The 18,977-nt window shown below is 36.1% G+C and overlaps 1 protein-coding gene across 1 annotated transcript; it reads right to left on the bottom strand.

Moving 5' to 3' along the window:
* Positions 1–1,223: 1,223 nt before the first annotated feature.
* LOC136848942 (uncharacterized) lies at positions 1,224–16,748 on the bottom strand. The gene is made up of 5 exons (XM_067121757.1): positions 16,350–16,748; positions 15,554–15,631; positions 7,565–7,651; positions 6,420–6,596; positions 1,224–3,582 (listed from the first exon to the last, which is right to left on the bottom strand). The coding sequence occupies exons 1-5, from the start codon at positions 16,540–16,542 to the stop codon at positions 3,383–3,385; spliced, it is 735 nt and encodes a 244-aa protein (XP_066977858.1). The 5' UTR covers positions 16,543–16,748; the 3' UTR covers positions 1,224–3,382.
* Positions 16,749–18,977: the final 2,229 nt, after the last annotated feature.

The following is an 18,977-nucleotide window of genomic DNA, read 5'->3' as shown; positions in this document are numbered from 1 at the left end:
AAAACTGGCGGAAGCTCCTTGGGACGCCGAGTCTAGTACTAGCCCCTCGGGGATCAAAGTTTTATTTATACACCCATTTCTATGTGGTATGGTCGACAAATTATATTAATAAACGATATCTTCGTTAAGCCGTCTACTTTACATTTGCCATACGGTGTTTAGTACTAGCACCTCGGAGTAGGTGACGCCTAGATAGCGAGCCAAAGTAGCACCAAATTTGTCGAAATTTTTCTGGCTACGGTCGAACTATGAGAGTGCAATACTGATGCAATTTATAGTGCTTTAAAGAAAAATTCCTGAGTGACGACGGGTTTAGATCTGCAAAAAAATATTCATAGGTAAAAACTATAAAAACAATAATTTACCATGACACTAAGAAATATTCTAGCGCTTTTTTGGCTCTTTTTAAATGTTGTTTAGCGCTTTTCTAGCGCGTTTTGGAGGCTCGTCTAGCGCTTTTTTTTTCAGAGAAAATGGTAACTTTGGTGTCAAGTGGATCTTTTGTAAATAGAGGGTTGCTGCAGTGATATAGTATTTCATCATTATCGTTTGTTCTCCTCTTATAGATTTTATAATGAAAAAGTGGTCGTAAATGAAAGAGAGGTTTGGAGTGCAGTAACGATAACAGGTTGACAGAAGTAAAAAGGACAGAGTGTGCACGGAGGGACCAAGTAACGTTAAACGGAGAAAGACTGAAGTCGTTTAGATATTATGCAGAATGATACCTAATATAGCTGAGAATACACACACACGCACACACACACACACACACACACACACATATATATATATATATATATATATATATATATATATATATATATATATATATGTATATATATATATATATATATATATATATATATATATATATATATATATATATATATATATATATATATATATATATATATATATATATAACTTCTGTAATTTTTCTCTGGCATAATTTCTAACTCTATCTTGTCATCTGACCCCTCTCGTTCTTAAAATGTATTCCCAAATCGATAAATTCTATTAGATATACTGTAGCTTCATTGTTATAACATGCCTCATGTTCTTCGAGCAATACAGATCGTACTAGGATTATTTATGATGAACCAAACAAAAACTTCTTTCAGCTTTCTTCTGAAGATGGAAAGAGAAACCCACAAGATTCCTGTGTATAACTTGCTTACTTGTAAATATTTACATGTTACTTTTAAACTTTTAAATATTTACAAGTAAACAAGTTATACACAAGAATCTTGTGGGTTTCTCTTTCCATTATTTATGATCTGAAGAGTCTATTTGATTCCCAGAAATTACTCAACCCGCCCATTGCTTGAGTTGCACTTTTCCAGTCTTTCATTAAACCCCAATTCAACGGAAGCTATATTAGATATCATTCTGCCTGAATGTTTGAATTATTTTATGACTAGGTATTTTGGATCTTTCCTAGATAGTGACTCCCACGGGTTTTAACCCGGTATGTATCCACCTTTGCGGCGTGTTCAGTACAAGCCCGTTGGGGACTGGGGAATACCGTAAAGACATAAACAGAAGATTGTAAATATCATAAAGATAATGACCCCCAAGAAATATTAGTTCTAGATAACGACCCCCGAAAACCCTTGGGGGTCATTATCCAGGAAAGATCCGTGATTTTTTCTACATGCAGTGTTACTTGGTCCCTGTGTTATTAGTTCTGTCGACTTTCCGTAGTTACTCCTAACTATCTAAACCCACTTTTCCATCCCCGACCACTTTTTTTTTTTTATTATATAATCTCTGAGAAAGACAAACAGCGGTGATGACATACTATATCCCTGAAGCACCCTTCTATATACTAAAAATTCACTTGACAAGACCGTGTTATCATTTAAGTATCTACTCCGCTGATGGATAATTTTGAATAGCCTTATACGTGTTTAAGGAGAATGCCATAATGACGACGCAAGATCTTCCAGAATATTGGTATGAGAACGCTGTTATACACACACACACACACACACACGATGACGAGCGCTTCCAGTTTGCTGAATTGAAATTCTCACTTAAAGAGGAGTTTAACACATTGTTATTTTAAAAGCCAGTGCAATATGTCAAAAGTTAAATTGCACACGCGAAGGCTCGCTTCGTCTTTCCGCAATTTTTAAAGCTCGCGTGTCGAACTTTTCATTCATCTGAATGGGGATCTTTAGTAATTTGTAGATTCCTTTGTGTCTATATCGACTTCAGCAATTTCCAAATTGCGTTTTGAATCATTGATTTAGAAGGTGACTCTCCCTGGATCTTTCTCTTATATTTTCATAGTCGGTTTTGATATGGACTTTGTTCTTCATTTGCTAAAAATCCTTATGCCCAAAAGTTTTCCTTTGTAACTGTTTGTGTTTTCAAGTTTATCTTGTAAAGGACAATTTCTTTAAATCAGAACATTTTATGAATGATAATTCTGAAACCTAAATTAGCCCATCAGTAACAATGGTTGTAATTCAGTTCCAGCAAAATAATTCATATTTTTAGCATAAATAAATAATTACCTTTAACAAGATTTAGCCAATGGTTTTTTTTTATCAAGAAAGGCCGTACTTCTTTATGTAAGTTGTATTGTCAGATCTATAACCTATATCACTTATATTCAGATAAGATAGGAAAAGGAAAGTATTTTTTTTTTAAGTTTAATTTTTATTTCAAACAAATATTAAAACTCTGATTAGCGCTGACGCTTGAATCAAGGATGATGAATTAAAGGAAAATGTAAAGCTTAGTGAATCACTCGAGATACACAGGCAACATTCATTAGTGGAGTAAGAAACTGCCCTCTGTTTGTCGCATTCTGGAGAATGCAATGATGCACATTGAAAATAAAACACCATGTTGAAGGTCATCTAGTGAACCATAGATCATTCTGCTTTCATTAAAGCTGAACTAATTATGTAATTCTGTGTAGTATATGAGACAAACCCATGAAACACCAAAGAAGTGAACTCAGCTGAGCCACAGTTATTATTATTATTATTATTATTATTATTATTATTATTATTATTATTATTATTATTATTATTATTATTATTATTATTATCATTTGAACCATAGCTCATTCTGCTTTCATTAAGACTGAACTAATTATGTAATTCTGTGTAGTATATGAGACAAACCCATGCAACACCAAAGAAGTGAACTCAGCTGATCCACAAGTATTATTATTATTATTATTATTATTATTATTATTATTATTATTATTATTATTATTATTATTATTATTATTATTATTATTTAATGTGCTCATGAAAAATCAGAAACCACTCGTAAAACTCTGGGACAGTGCAGGAGCTCTGGTGACCCTCCTCAGCACCAGAAGAAAATCCATATTCAGTTCACACGTTGGTTTGTTTCAGTGCTACACCCATGCATTTTGGCAAATGAAACTAAATTTGTAAGTACAGTCCTTATCCCTAAGTTTGAAGTCTTCTTGCTGATTCACTCGGCCACAAACACTGGGATCCTCATTTGGTTCTCCTAAAGACCATTCACCTGCATTTGGGACGCGACCACTTCTTATCCACTTTCTGTTTTTGAATCCCAACCAGAAGTCACCAACTAGAAAAAAGAAAAGAAAATAAACACTGTTAACATAAGGACTAAAGTATCGCTTAGCGCTCACACCGAAGTCCTCTATTACCTTTGGGTTTTCGTGGCTGCTTTTACTCCAACAATTGGGTTTTCGTGGCTGCTTTTACTACATTTGGGTTTTCGTGGCTGCTTTTACTCCAACAGTTGGGTTTTCGTGGCTGCTTTTACTCAATTGGGTTTTCGTGGTTGCTTTTACTCCAACAATTGGGTTTTCGTGGCTGCTTTTACTCCAACAATTGGGTTTTTGTGGCTGCTTTTACTCCAGCAAAGGAACAAACCAGCCTCAAGTAACAAAGTCTTCTACATAAGATTTAAACTAAAATAATTTTGGTGTGAATGTATGAATGGAGTGTTGAACCAGCTCTCCTTTACTGAAACAAAGTGTGGATGTTAAATGCTCATAAAAGAAGGAGGTTGAAGCTGTGGAGATGAAATGGCTGCTTAGCATTGGTTGCATAAAGAATGAAAGCGTGAGAAATGCGGAGATGTATAGAAGGTTAGGATAGGTGAAAAGGAAGATCAGCATAGCAATGAAAGTATGAGTGTTAAATTGAGTATTGTATTGTTTTTCACTGGAGCCAACCCCTTTATATATGTACGTGTGTGTACAAGGGCCAGGATATAAAAAACTCTCTAGCCTTGGCAGGCAAATCTTCTAGGAGAAGGACACTCCAAAAGCAAACCAGCGGGTGGAAGGGACCCTTAAGCCTTGGTAGGCAACCCTTTGAAGAGAATGTTACTCTGAATGCAAACCTTGTTCTGCAGCCCTAGAGTGTGCCATAGCCATTGTACCATGGCCTTCTATGGTCTTGGGTTTGAGTTTCCTTGTTTGAGAGTACACTCAGCCATTCTTCCTCTCTTTTTTGTCCACTTTCTCGTTTTTTGAAAAGTGTGTAGGACAGGCTGATGAGAAAGCAAAAGTTGCTAGGTGGATTATCAGGAAAGCGCCTTCTTCTTCGCCTAACCTTTTCTTTCTAAGCTTTTTATAATTTCTAAATCCATCCTGACTGCCCTCCCCCAGTTGTTGTAGCAGACCTGGTGGGTTTCTTATTAACCTTACTGATTTTACCAATGACAAACAGACCAAATTCAGCAAATGGAGACGAAATCGTTCACATGAAAATTACGCTATTTTTGTTGAGTCTCGCCATGCTGCGAATAGAATTTACCAGATAGCCGAGAGAAATCACAATAATTCCTTCAAGAGGAAACTTGGGCGAATTACTCAGCTTCATCTGTGGTGGACCAACTACTGACAGATGATGGTAGATTGGTTACTGGCTCTGGGGAAATATGCTGAACTGCTTCATCGAGCTTTTGAAGCTAAGCAATCAGCTGAGGATGCCCCTCTCCCTGATATGTATAATCTTGAAGCGATTCTTACAAATTTTGCACATCACACTAGGGAGGTTAGAAAATTTTTGATATCCTGAAAGCTGGGGTGGAGAAGATCCACACGAAAGTTAGGCATTGTATGTAAGGCCTCATATATTTTTAACATTGGTAAAATTAGTATAACCTGTTTTAGGTCATTTGCCCTTCCTTTACTAGAATAGGGTTTTCCAGTGTGAATGTCTGCTTCTGCCAGAGATTTATCATTTTTTAGCTAGAGTGGTTCATGGTGATAGGTTTTTGTTTCCTACCAATAGCAGTTTGTCAGTTTTTCATAAGTTGTAATTCAAGAGATCTTTCACATTCACAATTGATTCCTGATCCTCTTTTCCTGCCGAGGGCAACCAGAGTTGCTGAACAGCAGCACCATTATGTTCATCGAAGATGCGACGCATCGCTATCCTAAAACAGTTCTTGTAATTTAATAATTTACTTTCATTTTATCTATTTATTTATTAATTTGGTCGTTTGTTTTTTTCTTTTCTTTCTGTATTTCCCATTACCTTCTGTTAATTCTTTCAAATGAACACCATATTCTGTGGAAGTTTGAATTTCAAAGTCAATTGGCCCTGCGCGCTTGTTCTATATGAATAGGGTTCATTTTCTGAATAGTAATATAATAATAGCTAATAGCTGTCGTAGCTTCTCATTTTAGCCGCCTCGTGTATTCCGTTGATGACGTTTAGTAATTATATTTAATCACCGTCGCCGATGGAACAGGAACGTCAAAAGTATATCCGTCTGATGTTTTTGATTTATTCTTTTATGCGGCCATTTTCCGTTCTTGACTTCACGATATTCCAGTGACGGCCGATGCACAGAATTATTCATGATATTTGGTGACTCGCTTGTAGGCTACTCTTTTTGTATGAAGCCTACAGATCTCTTGAACGCTTTAGCCATGATTTCTCTCTTCCATTTATCAAAGCTTGGAATATATTGCATTTTGTGTAATTTTTTGGTTTAAACAGAAGGAAAGGTACAAGAGAGTCTTAATGAATTGAAATACGAATTGAAAATGTCTGCTCAAATAATTATAGGGTACATCAGTTGGAGAACAAGGAGAATGATAAAATTGAAAGGAGCAATTAGGAAGACTACTTGAAGTTATTCCGCTATGCCAATATGGTCTTTACAGAGCGCGCAGTAAGTAGAACTTACACTAAAATACCAATATGAAATTTTTTGAAGGCAGTAATAGAAAGAAATCTGTGAAAAGAGGAGAGTTAATGAAAGAGGACGTGTTAGCCAGAATGATGTAATCTAGAAGACCAAAACAAACAACACTGGATTAACGATAAAGAAAACGAATTCAATTTATACATTGCTGTGAGATGTTCAAGGGTCATTCACATCATGGACACCCCTTCTCGCGTTCTGATGTCATCTTGGACAGATTAAAATTCACTTACCCAGCTTTGTCCTCACAAGATAATTGCGGAACGAATCAAAGTTTTGTTGGGAGGGAGAGTCATAAAGAAATGCATTCATAGCTGCGCAGGCATTTTGTGCTTCTGCAAATGTCACCAGTCCCCAGACCAAGTTCAGGCAGCCGACGTCATCAATCAGTGTGAAAGGCGCAACGCAACCTGCAGTTTAAATGAAATTTGCCTCAAGATGTCTGTCCTATTCCGTCTATTCTTTTATCCACACTTTTACGATATGATTTATTGACCAAGTAAGGACACCTAATAGGAAATCTGTGCTTTCTTTAGGTGCTATAATTCCTTCCAACGAGTCTGAAGTTTCATTATCCTGCCCTGGCTACTTACCGATCAACAGTGCGTCCGATATCATGCTTAATACATAGAATGGGAAAGAGTTGTAAATTATGACAGGCTGGCGAAATATACAGCCAGCAATGACAAATATTAACAGTTATAATACTCCATTTGTTAATTACAAAATATCTACTTCATACCCTGACATGCCACAGTGCATAGATTACCTTGTACCCTTATTCCCTGGCTTATTACCCGTAATATATTTGACATAGCTGCATTGTTGGGAGTTATCTTTTGACAGCAATTGAAATGGTAGGAGGAGGGAAAGCTGAATGCAGCAGTCCATGTCCAGACTTGCTTTGTCATTCCATACCTGCCACACGATACAATGAACGCCCATAATTGTCAGTATGTTGGAAGAGAATGTTTTATTTATTCTCTAAAGCTTGAAACTAAGTAAGACTCAATTACAGAACCTTCAGACGCGTTGCAGGCTGTGATAGGTCAGTCTGTACTTTGAGAAAACTATTGAGGGTAATCTAAAATAATGTTTAAGTGTGAACACATACACTGAACAGTTTTTTGTTTAAGGCTACAGGAATTCCGCTATGATCTTCAGTCCTTGGTCTTACACTATTGGAAATTGTAAGAAGTAATGAAATTATCCAAAGACTTGTGAAATGACAGTAACTGAAAACAATGTAATTAGTGTTTTTAACAATGCCAACATGATTTACTTAGGCTATTGTCGAACTTTTACTCAATATGGACCTGGAGGAAATGATCGTTAAGTAACCGGTAGTGACTTGTTAAGACTTTACCAGAAAGCTTACCTAGTTTTGCGAAGGTAAAGGATGTATTTTGGGGCTCTAGGCTGGTCATCGGAAATATATGGCCACTGAAGAAGCAGTCAACTGGACCTGTGTGAAAATATAGTTCTGTGTATTAGGCTGTGGTAAGCTGCATTCAGTTCAGAATATATATCACTTCTGTAGTAACCTTTTGAAAACTTGGTGGTGATTCCAGATTATATGTCCTGAAATTTGCAGAGTAATTAATATATATATATTCCTTCCTTCCTCCCTCACTGACACTCGAGAATAATTCACTCTTCTTACCAAATTATCGACCTCTGTTCTTTACAAGTACCCAAGTGCTCTCAAAATCATTAATTCGTCCATTCATTCTTGAAACTCTCTGATCCATCCCTTCACCTCCTCCAGCCTTCTTACCACTTTAACTACTAGCATTCAGTGTCCACATTACACTTCCCAAGTGGAGCACTGGCTTAAGAATCCCTCACTAGACGCAAAGTTTCTTACTTTTTGCTTTCTAAGTCTCCATACTACCTTCCTTGTGTCACCTTTTCTGTGACACACTTCTGTCACTATCAGTTATATGTACTCTTAAATACTAGGACAAGTCATTCTCCCCCATTTTCCACCTTCCACATTCATGTTAATAGAGCTACCCTCCTAGTTTCCATTTACCGTCATAACCTTTCTCTTGCTCTTATTTACTCTCGACTTTCTTATCCCACAACTTTGTATCTACATCTGGTATCGTTTTCTCTTGCATCTTGCGTTGCTCCATCAATAAACATGTTATGATGCACCCATAGAGACATAACATGCTTTGTATTAGAAGTTCTGTTACAGTATATTTCCTGTTTACATATTTCAACATGCCCGTCTCTTTCCATTATAAAACTTTTTTTTTTTAACTAAATATCCTCAACATCCTCAGCGTTACCTCTCTAACGGTTCTGTCATAAACTTCTCACATTTTCCATTACAGACACTCATTCCATAAACCCTCTGTCTTATCAAAATCCTGCCATATACCTTCCATGCTGTAATAAGTTATGTAATGCCCCTATAATTCTTGCATTCACATCCATCACCTATATTTCATATAATGGAAAAAATATTCCCTCATCCAGATGTACCTCGAATACCCTGCCTTAGCCACTCAGTCGGATTACCAGCACTGTAACATAGCATCTCTCTTGTCTCCCATTAACTCCTGATTTCTTTTCATTCTTCAATCTCTTTATTACCTTCCTTACATCCTCAGCAGTCGCTTCCACAACTATAAGCATTCTCAAACTCAAACTGATTTTTTCAACCAACTATTTCATTCATTTCTTCATCTATTCATCTGAGATCCATTAATCTCTTTCTTTCTTTATCTCTCTCTCTTATTATCTCTCTCTCACTCTCTCTCTCTCTCTCTCTCTCTCTCTGCCCTCCACATTCAAGAGATCTTTAGTGCTCATTCTGACAACCTAGGACTGCATTCACTTCGACAGGATCTTCCCATTTTACGTCTACTGTATTTTATCCATTCATCTGAGAGCCATTAATCATGAACATTTCTCTCTGCATTTTATTTCCTGGTCTAACAAATTATCCCCAAAGTTCTTGCTTATTGCTCACTCACTACCTTTATGACTTGCTTGCCTTTTTTCTTCCCACATTTTAACAAAACCTCTTTCTACATTTTTGGAACTTGCTTTACATACCACACTATCCATCTTGTATACCTCCAGTGGTAGTCTCTGCCCTGCAGTTATACCTTGTGAAATTTAAGTTTTACTTTCCTATACCTGCAAACACTCTGTCGTGCTGTCCCTATGACCATTAATGAGTTATTTGTGTCTTATTGCTTGAAGATACAGTAGTTTCTCAATTATTCGTTTTCACCTTATCCGACACTTGACACTATCCAGAGTGCCCCAGCACCACAGTATATACGTATAGTATATATATACAATTTAAAAATTTTGGAAACTCTTCGATGGTTGGCCTGCTGCTTGGGTAGAGAGAAGCGTTGGTAATGCTGCCTCCTTGGGGGATGGGAGTTGAGGGGGTGTTAGTGTTTCTGGGGTGGTGGGCGGGGGGATGTGGAAGTTGGATGGTTTGGGAGGGCAAGAGGGAGTTTGAATTCTTGAGAGCTTTCACAATTGTTAAAAATACTTTGGCTTGTGCTTTTTACATTAATTTATGTTAATGTTAAATAAGCTTGTATTACGTTGAAATACCAGCGAACTGAATGACTAGTTTTAGATTACGAAATAAGGTATTTGGTATGAACTGCCCAGCCAAATTATATAAGCACTTTTCTCACCCCTCATATGTACAAGTATGTGTGCGCGTGTATACGCACTCGTATGCATCACGTTGACTACAGTACGCACCTGCAGCATACCTATACAGCACGGTATATGAAAATTTACGAATTCTTATTCATCAAAACACGTCATGAATTAACTTAGGCAATCTTACTTCATTAGTTGAAATCTTGGGCAGGCAGGTAATGCAATTCGTTTACTAACAAACATAATTTTATCTTCGCAATTTATTGAAGAATATTAACTTGTAATTAAATAATCATGCACAATGCAAGAGAGAGAGAGAGAGAGAGAGAGAGAGAGAGAGAGAGAGAGAGAGAGAGAGAGAGAGAGAGAGAGAGAGAGAGCATTCTTACTGCTCACTATACACATGCCTGTAACACACACATGCCTCCCCCCCTCCCTTATCATTTCTCTATTTTTGTTTCTTTGTGTTTTGTCAATTTTCTCTGCATAAAATTATGAAAACCCAGTAATAAAAGACAATGCAAAGAGAGAGAGACAGAGAGAGGTATAAAACAGCAGACATTAATATGGTTGCTGACAGACTTCAATATGATTGCCTGTCCATGCGACACAAAAAAAGTTAGTTCTAGTTCACTTTTTGATCAGCCATAACCATTGAATTAGGTCACGTTCGGGAGCAATAGGTATGAACTTTCCAGCCAAATCAGAACTTCTCTGTGTGCTCATGTATATGTACACCAGTATTCGTGCGTGTGTATACGCACATGTATGCATCACGCTGACGTAAAATACAGTACGCACTTGCCGTATATTTATATTCCTTGGTATATTGAAATTTATAAATCCTTACTTGTCTAAAACGCATGATAAATCGAGTTGGGCAATCATACATCATTTATTGAAACCTTGGGTAAACAGGTAAAGCAATGTTTACTAATAAACATAATTTTATATTCGCATTTTTTTTTAGGAATGTTAATTTGTAATTAAATAATCATGCCCAACGCAATAGAGAGAGAGAGAGAGAGAGAGAGAGAGAGAGAGAGAGAGAGAGAGAGCATTCGATACTCCTCTGATACTCACCCCTACATACTTGTAGCACGCACTCCTCTTTCCTATCATTTCTAATGCAAAAGAGAAAGAAAGAGAGAGAGAGCTCATTCGATACTACACTAATGCTCTCCCCTACATACTCGTAGCACCCACACCTCTTTCCTATCATTTCTCATTTTCTGTTTTTGTGTGTGTTTTTTTTTTCTTTGTGTTATGTCACAATTTTCCATACATAAAATGATGAAACCTAATCAAAATTACAATGCAAGAGAGAGAGAGAGAGAGAGAGAGAGAGAGGGGGTTGTATTAAACAGCAGGCATTAATATGATTGATGGCAGAAGTGCAAAATAACTTAATGATATTGCCTTTCCGTGCAAAAAAAAAAAAAAGTTCTTGTTTCGGACAGTTGTAGCTATCAAATTAGATTATATTTTAGGGCAATAGGTATTGCATGTCCATAAGAGTCCAAGACATGTACCGAAAGTTTAGGCAGCATTTGGTTCTTGTCTGTTTGTTCAGTTGTAACTTTTATACACTACGTAGTCTCTCTCTCTCTCTCTCTCTCTCTCTCTCTCTCTCTCTCTCTCTCTCTCTCTCTCTCTGTGTGTGTGTGTGTGTGCATGGTTAAAAAGCTTTTGTAATCAGTTGATTCAAATGTGAACTTTTCTAAGGTAATGACAATATCAATTCTCTCTCTCTCTCTCTCTCTCTCTCTCTCTCTCTCTCTCTCTCTCTCTCTCTCTCTGCACGGTTAGAAGCTTTTTGTAATCAACTGAGTCAAATGTGAAGTGTAAACTTTTCTAAGGTAATGACAATTGCAATTTTTTCTCTCTCTCTCTCTCTCTCTCTCTCTCTCTCTCTCTCTCTCTCTCTCTCTTTCTGCATGGTCAAAGGTTTTCGTAATCAACTGAGTCAAATGTGAAATGTAAACTTTTTAAATAATGACAATTTCAATTTTCTCTCTCTCTCTCTCTCTCTCTCTCTCTCTCTCTCTCTCTCTCTCTCTCCTTTTAAATCTTCGAGTACTCAAGGGTTTGGTTTTCAAACCTTAGAGAGCTCGGCACGTTTCACTTTGTCTCCTATAACTTGCTCATATTCAAAGTATGAACTCGGCATACAGTAACAGTACGTGATAAAGTTGATATCTCTTAATGCAAATTAATAAATGTGATAAAATAGTGCTTTACATATTTACCAAAGATACCAAACAAGCTCTAGTTGCTCTAGTAACTTTTGCTGTTTGTGCGATGGTATATTCATAAATTTTCGTGTGAAAAATGTTTAATAGATTTTTAATGTGGAGGTACCAAAATGCAATATAAAGTGGTAGCTACTTGTTCAATATAAAATCAGCATTTATATATGCACATGTATATATGTGTATGTATATGTATACATACATGTATGTATCATGTTACTGTGCATTTGCTTGTCTCTCTTTCTCTCTCTCTGGGGTTTTCTTTATAAAAAGAGAGATCATATGAGAGAGAGAGAGAGAATTCCAATGTTAATTTCTTACACATTTTTTGTACAGTATAGTGCACATTTTGTTTTTATTTTGTTTTTCATTTTGAGTTCAGCTCACGTAAGCAGTTTAGGCATGTCACAGGTATGAGAGAGAGAGAGAGAGAGAGAGAGAGAGAGAGAGAGAGAGAGAGAGAGAGAGAGAGAGAATTCCAATGTTAATTTTTTTATATATTTTTTGTACAGTATATTGCACATTTTGTTTTTCATTGTGTGTACAGTACTGTACAGTGTATTCTGTGTTGTGTACTGTATATGCAGCCTAAAGTGAGTTGTTTGTTGTTAACAGACATATTTAGCACATACGGTTATGCAGGCTTGGTAAGGTAAGAGGCATAACGGTATATGAAGTTGCTCGTCTTACTTCCATAAAGTTTTTTATCGTAACCGGAAATTTCCATTATCCACCAAGGCCTTGGATGCGTGTGAGTGCGGATGCATGAGAGATTACTTAAAAATATCACGTGCATTGACCAAATATATATATATATATATATATATATATACTGTATATATATATATATATGTATATATATATATATTATATATATATATATATATATATATATATATATATATAAACATACATATAAAACATATATATTTAAAAATCGCAGTAGATGCACGTGACTTCAATATATAAGCGAGTACTACAGAAAATTGAAAGGCAGAAGATGCCTGAATAAACACGAGAAAGCTCTTGGTACTGAACTTCTGCCTGTCATTTTCCTGTGGTATTCTCTTACATATATAATGTATAATATACATGTATGTATGTATTTGTAAATACATGTAAAAATATCAGTATATGTATACACACACATATACTGTATATATGTATATGTATATATGTAAATATATATATATATATATATATATATATATATATATATATATATATATATATATATATATATATATATATATATATATATATATATATATATATATATATATATATTTACTTCTGGGGTATCCGTGCGTTTGTTGGTTGTTTCTCTGGTGTGGAAATCTCGTGACCCACTAACAGCTGCCATTATCAAGTTCTTAACTCATCTTAAACAATTATATAAAAAAGTATTAAAATTCCCCCCTGGCTATGATCAATGAATATTCCAGTAGTTCAGTTCAAGCAAAGCCACCCCCCTCAGCCAATATTTTTTTTGAAGAATGGCTATTCACCAGCTCCTCTGTCAGCAATTTATGATTCATGACTACTAAAACTGGCGTCACATCACCTAGGTTATTGACGCCCTCTGTCAGCAAATGATTAAACCATTGGAAGAACATGAAATTCAAGGGCGCTGCATTGCCTTGGTTTATGAATTGTTTTCTTTTCTTCTTCTTCCATTTAAGAGCCGGGAGTTTGTTGTGGAGGTTTCCATGCCACGCCAAATCAAATGACAAATCAAAGGGTGTCAGTATCTGAAGCACCCAATTCATTTTGAACTACTCGGTTTTATTTATGTAGCTACGACAGCCGTAGATTTCTCCAACAGGAACCAATTTACTTTTACGATTTTTTTTTTTCATCATCTGCTGTCAGGACAGGAAAGTGCAATTTTTGTAAATATTGAAAAATTTCTCTGTGCATAGGGAATTACAGATGGCAGCAAAGTTTACACCATTATTTGATATTTATGAACAAAATCCTCAGTTGCAAGTTGGCTTCGCCTTCGTAGACCTCTAAGAACGTGACACACAAAAGAAAATTGCGTGAGTAATACTCTTTGAGTAAAGAAAATAGCTAGAATTCTCAAAATTGCCACATTTTATTTTGATTAAATGAGAAACAGCAGTATAAATTCTGTGAATATCAAGAGCAGCTTTCATAGCCTCTGTCGATAAGGCAATTATCACTAACGTTATAACATGTATTGGGTTAAGGTAAAAAGAAAAGGCCTGTTAACTGGTGGTACAGAACGATTTTTTGTTACTCTTCCAGAGGAATTGTAAAAGACGAGCTTTAGCCTTTCGCCATATAACCGCTAACCTAGAATAATGAAAGATGTTCTTTTTTAGAATGAGGAGCCTTCAGCCTTGTCTCTGCTTGCACCCTGAATTTCCTGAAAAATAGTGAGAGTTCCTTCTCAAATGGTTCCCCTTATCCCCAATGTACTTGGTGTCGAGTGATATCGAGGATTTCTAGGATTTTGCTGACTACTGTGGACATGGGGTAGATTCACCCAATAATAGTACTGTACTCGTTCCACCTGTAATACTTCATTTCATATTCAATCTGCCTTTATTTCTATTCACTTCACTAATATATATGGGTTCAATGCTAACCTCCCTTCTTTGAATCCAAATTTAGCCACTAAATTTCCTGATCTCCTGGTTGCCCTGTGATGTTCACCCATTTATGCTTCAAAGTTTGGGGTCTGTAGTAAAGCCTTCATTAATCTACTAGGAACTGTTTTATTCTGTTATTTAGAATAAAAACTCCTTCCATACTAAGTGGAAATATTATCTCTGATATTACCTCAAAGAAATCTCTTGTCCATTACACATAAAGTTGTACACTACTCCTGTAAGCCCAACGTCCCACCCTTCTGGTAGGCCCTTATAGTTGACTCTTCAAGTGAATGAACTTGGTTCTCAGATCATTTTTCATGTCAGTGATTCCAGTTTTCTTGATCCTCCCTTTGTGCTTTGTTCTAGTTCTTTGCAAACCTGTATATTCTCTGCTCATAAGTTCCCTACTGTTACACCTTTCAAACCTTTTACTGCCAATTTCCGTTTCAGCGCTGAATGACCTCATAGGTCCCAGTGCTTGGCCTTTGGCCTAAATTCTATATTCTATTCAAATCATAAGCTCCGATTGTTCATACTTCCACAAAGACCAACAAAGCGTCTGACCCCAACAGTTATCCAGCAGAATTCCTTAAAGAACGTGGCTCTGTCGTTTTCCCCCTTATTGTTATGTATGTCTGTATGTGTTATGTATGCATGCCTGTAGGTATACAGCTTGTGAGAAATTCTATTCCTAATGTCCGCTGTAACTTTATATATACATATGCAATCACAAACATGCACAGTACACTTGTATGCATTTATGTATATGCTATATATGTATCTATGTGTGTGTGTATGCATCCAGGGTATATTTCACTTATACGAATGAGTGAAAATGAATCGCCTTACTTGTGTAAGTTGAATTTACAGCCTTTACAGTCACTGAGGTGCAGTTCAGCTGTGCCATGCAGTACATCCTGCAGTAACCTGTAATGCATAAAAAAATTTTTTAACATAGAGGCATGCCATTTGTGGACATCATTCACAATTTCACTTCAGGTATCCCCTTATCCAAATAAGGTCTGTTGAATATCATGTGCTAAGTATTGGTACAGTATTACAAATGTCTCACTTGCTATTGAATTCCAAGAAAAAACAAAGGAATTAAATTATTTGTCAGTGGATGCAAATGTTCCACCTCATGAGAGTTTGGTGCCATCGACATTACTTCATATAACTAAGGGTTCGTCCCAACAATTCGGGAAAACTTGTTATAAGCACATGTCAGTAGTTTATCTCGTACATATCACAAACATATTGAAAACAAGTCAGCGACCGTAAGTGGAGAATGAAACTTCGGTAAATACTAGATAACTTTATGAAGCACTGGTTAGAACTACCAGCAAGTCGTTGACTTGTATTCAACTTGTTTGTGGTGTGTGTGTGTGTGATAAGTTGCCGACATGTGTTTAAGACATAATCTACTGCAGTGTGGACGCAGCATAACTCAAACTCTATTGACGCCCAGGGCAAAACTGCGACCCATTTCAGATCATACCAGATTCCCAGAATCTGCTGGAAGATTCTAGAAAACTGATCACTGTGACAAGGTTACCAACTATAAAATACTATTTTGAACACCGACGCAAACTCCACACCACAACCTTTTCATTAGAGTTAAAGAAGAGAAGCAAATAAGACTCACACACTGAAGGGGCATCCAGTTGCACAGCAGTAACGACACTAGTGTTTAACGTCATGCCCTGGTATATCTCCATGGCATATCCTGCCGCAGGACTGACTACGGAAGTTATCACGAAGAGGGCCGTGAGGAGGCTATTCCTCAGGATCCCACGTGAAGCTCTTTGACAGTCGGGAGTCCTTCGCATCCTTTGCATTTCCTTTTTTGTAATCCTGAAAGTAAAAGAGGGGATACCAGGGGATACAAGTCGCGCACCCTCCTGTTACGTTGGACACTTATAGGCTGATGTTTTCGTTAGTATCTTTTCCTAAACGCCAAGGAGTAAAAATAATTAGAATACACCTCATCTTAAGCGAAAGATTCTGTCCTAGATTTTTGTTAAAAGCTCATTTTAACATTCGAACCTGGATTTGATAAACTCATTCTTTGTTGAGTGCATCGGATCCCACATTTTTTTCTTTCCGGAAATTTCGCTTTACGTCATATTTTCTTACAATTTTGATATCCGAGAGATTTCTTTCTCATAAACCATATTGTACCATTTTTAAAAATAAAATTATGTTTTCGCGTTCACAAAAAACCAAAGATGCAGCGTGTTTGGCTGCCAGTTATGCCATATTTCTCAATTTTTTATATCCGAGAGATTTCTTTCTCATAAACCATATTGTAGCATTTTTTAAATAAAATTAATATGTTTCCGCATTCACAAAAAAACAAATATGTAGCATGCTTGGCTGCCAGTTACGTCATATTTTCTCACAATTTTTGATAACCGAGAGATTTCTTTCTCATAAACCATATTGTAGCATTTTTTAAATAAAATGAATATGTTTCCGCATTCACAAAAAACCAAATATGCAGCATGTTTGGCTGCCAGTTACGTCATATTTTCTCACAATTTTTGATATCCGAGAGATTTCTTTCTCATAAACCATATTGTAGCATTTTTTAAATAAAATGAATATGTTTCCGCATTCACAAAAAACCAAATATGCAGCATGTTTGGCTGCCAGTTACGTCATATTTTCTCACAATTTTTGATATCCGAGAGATTTCTTTCTCATAAACCATATTGTAGCATTTTTAAATAAAATGAATATGTTTCCGCATTCACAAAAACCAAATATGCAGCATGTTTGGCTGCCAGTTACGTCATATTTTCTCACAATTTTTGATATCCGAGAGATTTCTTTCTCATAAACCATATTGTAGCATTTTTTAAATAAAATGAATATGTTTCCGCATTCACAAAAAAACAAATATGCAGCATGTTTGGCTGCCAGTTACGTCATATTTTCTCACAATTTTTGATATCCGAGAGATTTCTTTCTCATAAACCATATTGTAGCATTTTTTAAATAAAATGAATATGTTTCCGCATTCACAAAACCAAATATGCAGCATGTTTGGCTGCCAGTTACGTCATATTTTCTCACAATTTTTGATATCCGAGAGATTTCTTTCTCATAAACCATATTGTAGCATTTTTTTAAATAAAATGAATATGTTTCCGCATTCACAAAAAACCAAATATGCAGCATGTTTGGCTGCCAGTTACGTCATATTTTCTCACAATTTTTGATATCCGAGAGATTTCTTTCTCATAAACCATATTATAGCATTTTCTTAATAAAATGAATATGTTTCCGCATTCACAAAAAAAAAAACAAATATGCAGCATTTTTGGTTGCCGTTTGATGAACTTCGAATGATATCCTTTGAAGTCGTGTGGCGTTTCCTTTGACCACACTACCTCTACATACGCATAAAACAATATATTGTATAATACAGGTTTTCGTTATGTATATGTCTGATAGCTCAAAAACCACGAAATTCCGAATCTTCATACTGAAAAACTGAAAAGAACAAATGATCTTTGGCATTCGGTAGCGTTACTCCGGACTGGGAAATACAACATATTAAGTGGGAACTACTCATTAAAAGACTGAACTGCAAAATTCGTCTTAAACATTACAAAGTATGCAACTTTTATATATACTGGACATTAAGAAAATAATTTGAATTACTGCTATAAAAGATATACATTTTATCTGGTTTCTGTCGAGGAACACAATTGCTACGGAGTAGCATGTGGTATAAATTACAGAAATTAATGTGCAATTTGTTACTTTATTTCATGTTAAAACTTCAAATAATTACTTAACAGAATAAAGTACATTTAGATGAGATCACCACATAAAATTTTATATAAATGTTATAAAAAATTTAGAAATACAAGACTCTTCAAAAGGGAAAAAAATGCCAAAATTTCTGTAGGAAGTGAGCATACATGTTATCCCCAAGAACCCTTCCTCAAGGCCCATGGGACAAGGCCCAAGACCTAAGGGCATCTTTCCCAGTGACTAAGATTTTGGGGGAAATCACCTCAGCAAATCAAGGCCTGCCTTTTGCATGTGTCAACGTTATTTTATCCTCAAAGGGCACAGGAAACTAAGCTTTTGTAAGACATACTATGTCTAGGAGTGGATGTTTATAGAAGGAAAAGTAGCCAATGTTAAGTACCAAACCTGCAGATTTCGGGAGGAATACTACTGCCACTATCACTATTTTAGTACATTGTTTACAACATCCTTTTCATTCTGATAACTATTAAGACCCAAGAATACACTT

The sequence above is a fragment of the Macrobrachium rosenbergii genome, chromosome 20 (genome assembly GCF_040412425.1).
Source record: "Macrobrachium rosenbergii isolate ZJJX-2024 chromosome 20, ASM4041242v1, whole genome shotgun sequence".
In the NCBI taxonomy this organism is placed as follows: Eukaryota; Metazoa; Arthropoda; class Malacostraca; order Decapoda; family Palaemonidae; genus Macrobrachium; species Macrobrachium rosenbergii.
The sequence above is the reverse complement of the archived record's forward strand: the minus strand, read 5'-3'. Positions and strand labels throughout refer to the sequence as shown.